Here is an 8859-nt window from a genome sequence, read left to right as displayed (position 1 = left end):
CTTCCAGCTTCATTCGCTGTCAACTCATATAAGAGAGAAATCAGCCTATATTCTTGACTGAGAATTTAAGGCTCGGGGTGCAGGGGGCTGGGAAGTGACTTCCCCGTTGGCGTCTATTCGCAGCAGGACAGCTCTGCTAGGGATTATATACTCATCGTCCGGCTCTTCCGCGTGCTGAATCTCGCCTTGCTTTTTGGTCTGTCCGTGGTGCTGATGAAAATTCTTCTCGTGTCGTCCGTTCTGCTTATGGGCAAGTCTTCTCATATTCCTTGGTGCTTTCTGCTCCAGAGTGAGTGGCACTGCTGGCTATATTTCTAAGTCAGTTGGGTAGATGCATTTGAAATGGTAGAGAATATTCCATTGCCATTGCTTGGACGGGATCCGCATGGCGGGTGTTTGATGTAGGGTAGTCTGTAAAACCTCTTCTGCTGTGGGGATCTTGCTTACTGTCTGAGACCACTTGGTCTGTTTTGAGGGTTATGAACAAGGAATCACAGAAGCAACTCACATACTCTGTACTGCAGAAAGAAGGGCCAATCTCTCTCCACTGTCATATCTGTATCCTTAGCACCATACAATTATGGCACAATTAAAATGATAAGAAATAAACACATGTGCTCTTTTCCCTTTGCAGATTGTTATCAAGGTTATCAAAGAAATGAAGTGACAGCTTTTGGTGAGATCCTGCTGCTTGAGTGATGAGAACATTTTGAGCTTCTGAAACCATTCGGAAGAAACTCAGTGCAGTCGAGACCAATGCAGGGCATGGACGCAAGTTCCAACAACATGAACACATCATTTCTCTCCTCTGCTGGGAATCAGTCCATCCACCTGAACTTTTCAGAGAAGAATTCCAGAATCATACACTTCCAAGATGAAGATTGCCACATGCCATTGGCCATGGTCTTCACCTTGGCTCTGGTTTATGGGGCTGTGATCATTCTTGGTGTTTCTGGAAATCTAGCCTTGATTATCATCATCTTAAAACAGAAGGAGATGCGCAATGTTACCAACATCCTTATTGTCAACCTTTCCTTCTCAGACCTTCTAATGACCATCATGTGTCTCCCCTTCACCTTTGTATACACTTTAATGGACCACTGGATTTTCGGGGAGGCCATGTGCAAGCTGAATCCTTTTGTGCAGTGTGTCTCAATCACAGTCTCGGTTTTCTCTTTGGTCCTCATCGCAATTGAACGCCACCAGCTGATCATCAACCCTCAAGGGTGGAGGCCGAATAACAGACATGCCTACCTAGGGGTTGCTGCCATCTGGATTCTAGCCATGGCTTCCTCCTTGCCTTTCCTGGTTTATCATGTATTAACTGATGAACCCTTCAAAAATATAACAATCGATGAATATAAAGACAAATATGTGTGCTTGGACTTGTTCCCTTTGGACACGATCAGGCTTTCTTATACCACAGCTCTGTTGGTGATACAGTACTTTGGACCACTTTGTTTTATATTTATTTGCTACTTAAAGGTAAGAGAGAATCTATTTTATGATCTCTCCTTATTTCTGTCTGATTTCTGTTTGTCCTTGTAAAGAATTGCCTCTGGGCTAAATGATTCTATATTTTTCTTTGTTGTTGATTTTTGTTTTTTGCAGATATACATACGCTTAAAACGAAGGAACAACATGATGGACAAGATGCGAGACAATAAATACAGATCCACTGAAACCAAAAGGATCAACATCATGCTGATCTCTATTGTGGTTGCATTTGCAGTCTGCTGGCTACCTCTTACCATCTTTAATATTGTGTTTGACTGGAATCATGAAATTCTACCTGTTGCCACCTGCAGCCACAATTTGTTGTTCTTGATTTGCCACCTCACAGCCATGATCTCTACCTGTGTGAACCCTATCTTTTATGGATTCCTCAACAAGAACTTCCAGAGGGACTTGCAGTTTTTCTTTCATTTTTGTGATTTTCGCTCCAGGGATGATGATTATGAGACTATAGCCATGTCCACCATGCATACAGATATTTCGAAGACCTCTTTGAAGCAAGCAAGCCCAGTAGCATGTAAAAAAATAAATAATGATTATGATGAAAAAATATAACCCCCCCATCTAACCCAAAATGTTGGCAGTATGGTCACAGGTGATATGGGCCCAAGGAAAAGCACAAACTTGTAACAAAATGGGTAATGGTTTTTCTTTTTTTAAGGAACTCTTTTGTCACTTTGAAATTATATGCTGTGCATTTTTCCCTATTGCTGCTTTAATATTCACAGCAGTTATATTTGAATCACACTATAAGACATTGTTGGACCTGCTTCTATTTAGGGTTTTCATCAGCTGTCTTTTGTTGCAAAGTTATGCACGTCTGCACTAAGATTTATCTATTGTATTTATCAAAAAGGAATATTTTTTCAGCAGTATGAATATATACAAATCCATTGGAAACAATAGTGGTCTGAATGAGACTATCACTAAAGAAGACATCTAGTCTGGCATAAAATTAGATCATTCTGATTTGAAGAGCTCTATTTTTTTAATCCAGTTTTAGAGCAGTATTAAATAAAACCCTATTTGCTGGAATAACCAGACAAGAATGACTCCCTGACAAACCCTTAGATTAAATTAAATTAAATGGTGTTTTTTTAATCAATTAGGATCAAAGAAAGAATTAAGGGCCAATTTCTGTTCTTATTTATACTACTGAAAATCCAGAGTAATTCCACTGAGTGTAATGGAGTTTTACCAGTGTAACTTTTAGCAGAATTTGGCTCTTAATCCTGTCTTTGAATTTAATCCTAATATTTTACAGCTAAATTTAAAAATGCAAACAATTTTTTCATTTAAAAACCAAAATTTAACATTTTCATTTGCTAACATCTGAGGGAATCGGACTGTTAGCATGAAGTTCGCCTCTAACCCAAGACATACACACCATTTAAATCCTACTTACACCCTTTTTTGAGGACCTAAGTAGTGTTTAATAGCCAGCCCTCTGCACAGGGTGGAATTTCACCCTCAAAGAATACTTTGAAAATCAGGTCCACTAGTAAAACTATATGGTGGTCCTGGCTATCTGAAATTTTAATAGTAATTACTTTGCTAGTCTACATTAATAATGTAGAGCTGTATTCGTCCGTCAGATACAATGATGTATTTCTGGACTTTCTCCAACACAATGAAGGAGTTGATCCAGATTTCCACCGTTGTAAAGGAAGGCAGAATTTGGCTTGAAATTTTTGTTGGCACATTTGGTTGCCATATGCCCATTCCATCTATTGATCAAAGGTGTTTTCACCTGTGGAGGCCACTCATTATTTGCCCAAATGTCCACAATACAGTTCTCTGAATTATTACATTTGTTAAAAGGCTTCTCAACTATAAATCTCCAGAATATAGGCATACAGGGCTAAATCCTCTGCTGATGTAAATCTACATAGCTCAACTGAAGTAAATGGAACTACAACAATATTCATTAGCTGAGAATCTATGCCATAAAGTGTTCTTTTCTGTCTAAGTCAGTGCCTGTACAAGTAATCAGCTTGTTTAATACAAAGAATAGACCTGATTCTTGTTTACACTAAGATCCCTTGAAACTATTTTGGCAGTATGAAAAGGCCTAAAAGTAGGTGTAATGTAAGTATAGCACACATGGAAATTAGGCCTGGCATCTCTAAACATAAAGGATCTCTAAGTATGATGTTGAATTTAATATACTCAAAATATGATAGGAATAGATGATTAAGAAATGAAAATATTTTGTTTTGCCAGTGTTCAAAAGTCAAAAAATAATTTGTGCCTTGTGCAGTCTTATAAATAATGTATTATATAGAATGTTAAGGTAACAGTGTGTCCTTGTGCTATTATAATTTCATGTATCTCATTATTTTGGGAATGTTATCATGAGGGCGATGAGACAACTACTGTACATATAATGTATCCAGAAGAGAACATTTTGTTTTAGGAGCTTGGCCACTTTTCTGTTTTGTAAGTTTTTTCTTTTCTCTGTGGTCATCTCTGGTGATATATTGCCAATAGTTTAACAATGGACTTCTACTAATATTTCCCCTTCACTCTGTGATAAATGCCATGAATCAGGGGTAAACATTCTCGCAGGGAGAAATAGAGTAGGACTGGCAAATCCATCCTTGTTTTTCCCATTTAAAGAAAAACACTTTCTTGTAACCATACAGAAGGCAGGAGACAAAAGTATTTGGCAAACTAACATATTAATGTACCTGCAGGAGATGTTTATACAGTTTCCCCTGTGTTTGGCTTCACTAGCGCAAAGCAACTCTAAAGCTATTATTGCCTGTGATGTGAATAGGAGAGTGGGGTAACCAGGGGTGCTGGAACAATTTTTATAGTGGGGGTGCTGAGAGCCTTGTGCTGAACCAAACTGTAAACCCTGTACATGCTGGAAACCACTTCGAGCCAGGGGGTGTGGCAGCACCCCAGCACCCCTAGTTCCAGAACCTATGGAGGAAACAGCTCCTATACCAACCCTTCCTTGTGGTTGGTGTAGGACATATGAACAAAGCAAAGCAATCCCTGATGACTGTAACAGCCTCTTGAGACTGTTGTCAGTGTGGTTAAGTTATAGCTGCCCTAAAACTGTTCTAGCAATCTACTAGAATTCTTTGAGGGGGTCAATAAGCATGTTGACAAGGGGGATCCAGTGGATATAGTGTATTTAAATTTTCAGAAAGCCTTTGACAGGCTACCTCACCAAAGGCTCTTAAGCAAAGAAAGCCGTCATGGATAAGAAGAAAGGTCCTCTCATTGGTCAGTAACTGGCTAAAAGATAGGAAACAAAGGATAGGAATAAATAGTAAGTTTTCAGAATGGTGCAAGGTAAACAGTGGTGTTTCCCAGGGATCTGTACTGGGACTAGTACTGTCCAACATATTCATAAATGATCTGAAAAAAGGGGTAAACAGTGAAGTGGCAACATTTGCAGATGATGCAAAACTACTCAAGATAGTTAAGTCGCAGGCAGACTGCGAAGACCTACAAAAGGATCTTTCAAAACTGGGTGTCTGGGCAACAAAACAGCAGATGAAATTCAGTGTTGATAAATGCAAAGTAATGCACATTGGAAAACATAATCCCAGCTAAACATATAAAATGATGAGGTCTATATTAGCTGTTACCACTCAAGAAAGAGATCTTGGAGTCATTGTGGATAGTTCTCTGAAAACATCCACTCAATCTGCAGCAGCAATCAAAAAATCTAACAGAATGTTTGGAATCATTAGGAAAGGGATCGATAATAAGACAGAAAATATCATATTGCCTCTATATAAATCCATGGTACACCCACATCTTGAATATTGCATGCAGATCTGGCCGCCCCATGTAAAAAAAATAGATATATTCGAATTGAAAAAGTTATAGAAAAGGGCAGCAAAATGATTGGGGGATGGAATAGCTGCCATATGAGCAGAGAATAATACGACTGAGACTTTTCAGCTTGCAAAAGAGATGACTAAGGGGGGGATATGATAGAGGTCTATAAAATCATGACTGGTGTGGAGAAAGTAAATAAGGAAGTGTTATTTACTCCTTCTCATAACACAAGAAGTAGGGGTCACCAAATGAAATTAATAGGCAGCAGGTTTAAAACAAACAAAAGAAACAAAAGGAAGTATTTCTTCACACAACACACAGTCAATCTGTGGAACTCTTTGCCAGAGGACGTTGTGAAGGCCAAGACTTTAACAGGTTCAAAAAGAATTAGATAAGTTCATGGAGGATAGGTCCATCATTGGCTATTACCCAGGATGGGCAGGGATGCAAAACCACGCACTGAAGTGTCTCTAGCCTCTGTTTGCCAGAAGCTGGGAATGGATGATGGAATGGATCACTTGATGATTACCTGTGCTGTTCATTCCTTCTGAAGCACTTGGCATTGGCCAATGTCAGAAGTTAGGACATTGGACTAGATGGACCATTGGTCTGAGCCAGTATGGCTGGTTATGTCTTATACCTGGGAACCAACATCAGGTCACCTTTGCACTCTTCCCCCTTTCCTCCCCAAGAAGCGCTGTGTACTCTTCAGCTGAGGATATAGCCCAGTATATTTTGCAGGAACAAAATATATTAACAGTGCAGTTTAAGTTATTTGGAATGGTGGTGGGAAGTGAAGACCTTGCAGAGAGGATTTTGGGCATGAGAAGGTTCCTCCTTTAGGACAATGTGTTTGCAAATGCCTGACACACGCTAGGGCATTTCAAAGGCAAAATCTTTACTCTTCAGAGTATTTTTATGTAGGGCTGGAAGTGATCTTAGGAGGTCATCTAGTACATCCTTCTCATGCTGAGTCAGACCAAGAAGACATAGAACATCCCTGACAAGTGTTTATTTAAGCTGTTCTTAAAAACCTCCAATCATGGGGATTCCACAACCTTCCTTGGAAGCTTGTTCCAGAGCTTAAATACCCTTATAGTTAAAACTTTTCCCCCTAATATATAACCTAAATCTCTCTTGCAGCAGATTAAGCCAATCACTTCTTGTTTTACCTTCAGTGGACATGGAGAACAATTGATTAATTCCATGTTATAACAGTCCTTAACATATTTGGAGACTATTTGCCCCCACCCCTCAGTCTTCTTTTCTTAAGACTAACCGTACTCAGTTTTTTAAACATTTCCTCATAGATTATGCTAACATTCAACTTCACTTTAGTGTCAATATTTTGACAACAGGGTCCCCAAATGCCAGAAAGAGACCCCCCACACACACACCTGGCACATCACTGATCCTGTTCTTCATTTTCAGATTTCCTTCCCTGTACTACTACTTCCCTCATCCTGTACCAGCCAAGTTCCCTTGTATGAGAGCCATTCATCCAAGGTCATGTTGTCCACATGAATTCCACAGTTTCACATTTACGAAAGCAACAATCACACAATTTTGAGATTGGTTCTTTTATTGTGCTGTACTGTCCACTTGTAACCCACAACTTATGCTGACTTCTAGACAAAACTCTGTGCAAATTGCTTTTGTTCTGACTTTCAGCCAGGTAGAATGTTTTAGAGCGAGAGAGAGGAATCAATATTACTTATTCATTTATGTACAGTACATATAAATCCAAACGACAGCCTTAAATAATACATTGAATTATTTAATAAAAATCTGATAGCCTCCCTTTGTTTGGTCATTTACATGATCTTAGACTCTCCTCCCCCCAGCAACAAACATTTTGCTTTTGTTTTTTAACATTCAGTATTTTTATGATTGACAGCAGATAAAATGTTACCATATGTGGGTACCATGTTAATAATTATCTGTGTTCAGACTAGTAGTCCCATATTCCTTATTTTCAAAATACTTGTTATTGTGTATTCTGATCTATATCCTTTGTGTCTTCATAAAGAAGGGTTACATGAAGATATAAAAGGAATCATTGATTTATTTGTTTCTAGGCTGACACCTATTGTTGGTGTGATGGAAAATAATCTTGTATGAGGCCTTTAACTAAGGACTGTATTTTATGGTTACAATTAGAAAAACGAAAACAATTTCCCTGATTTTTAATCCCTTTGAATCCATCTCTGAAAATTATGTTTAAACCTGAGGAAAAAATTTTCCTACATGACTGGCCCCCATCTGACCTGGGATGTTTGCTAATTATGCTTCAGGACTGGCCATTCAGAAGGCCAGTGGCTTGAGCGTCCAGTGCTGATCCTGCCATCTTACAATAATGGCCCAATTCAGCGAGACACTTACACATGTCATTGAAGTCAATGGAACTCCTGAGCGTAAGGGTCAACATGTGTTTAAGTGCCTTGCTGAATGATGTTCAAAAGCTTTTCAGCTGGCCATTAGGATCGATCACCAATACGAAGAAACTGCTTGAGATCCTACTACTACTACTGTTAGTGAGGAGGAACCAGAGCCCTTCCACCTTGATCCTGTATATAAATATTTTTACTTAAAAATTATTACAGAACTTCCATGAAGTGACATGGTGGGACATACGCTGAAGATGCCATGGATGATCAATGTCAGCTAATTCCAGTTCAGGATGTATGATCAGCTTCTACTAAAAACGATCAACTTCTATATAAAATGTATATAGAACAGTTTAATTAACATAAATTACCCACCCACAACTAACTTGCCATTGCACCTCTTGTTCTAACATCAGTTTTTTTTAAAAAAGAAGAAAATTCTTGATAAATATTGACCCTGTTTATAACCAGGGTTTATAGTAGGAATGCATCCTATCATAAAGTCTGGATCTTGATCTTGATCTTGATCTGTATCCAGGCCCCAGTTCAGCAAAATGTTTAAAGCACATGCTTTAATCCAGCCCTATTCAGTAAGACCCTGATTCAGCAAATCGCTCTAACTGAGGTCAATGGGACTTAAGCACATGCTTAAAGTTAAAGATTTTCTTAATTGCTTTGCTGAATAGGAATGGACTACTGAATCAGGGCCCCAGATCTGTCCCAAAGATCATAAGGATTTGCTTCTTGGGTTTAGTTTCAGCCTTTTATACAGGTAAGTTCAAGCCATGAAGTTTGGATCTAGAGTTGGATCTGGAGTCCAAAGCCTGAGGATGTTTTGATCCAGGGCTTTTGTTCAAGTTCTCTTCTAGTTCTTAGCAGCAGAGACTCTAACCAGCTGATTTGCAGTGAATGAAAGAAATAAAAAATATAGATTTTACCTTTCTCATTTTTACAGCATATATAACAGTACAGAACATGCTCTCAGATAACACCTCTGATTTATGCAGTTGAAAAGAATTTGGCTGGATGGAGGGGGTGGAAAGGGAGGAGATGCTAAATTATACTCAAATAATAAGTTGCATTGACAGTCTTTTTCTCAGCTAAAGGATATAGATCAAAATCACGACTGATCTACCATGTTCTTTTCATTTCTAAA

At 38.8% G+C, this 8859-nt stretch overlaps 1 protein-coding gene across 1 annotated transcript; it reads left to right on the top strand.

Moving 5' to 3' along the window:
• Window positions 1-756: 756 nt before the first annotated feature.
• Window positions 757-2070, top strand: NPY1R (neuropeptide Y receptor Y1). The gene is made up of 2 exons (XM_024218932.1): window positions 757-1485; window positions 1612-2070. The coding sequence occupies exons 1-2, from the start codon at window positions 757-759 to the stop codon at window positions 2068-2070; spliced, it is 1188 nt and encodes a 395-aa protein (XP_024074700.1).
• Window positions 2071-8859: the final 6789 nt, after the last annotated feature.

This window comes from Terrapene carolina, unplaced genomic scaffold (assembly GCF_002925995.2).
Source record: "Terrapene carolina triunguis isolate 2854851 unplaced genomic scaffold, T_m_triunguis-2.0 Scaffold66, whole genome shotgun sequence".
In the NCBI taxonomy this organism is placed as follows: Eukaryota; Metazoa; Chordata; order Testudines; family Emydidae; genus Terrapene; species Terrapene triunguis.
This window is presented reverse-complemented; position numbering and strand designations above follow the sequence as displayed.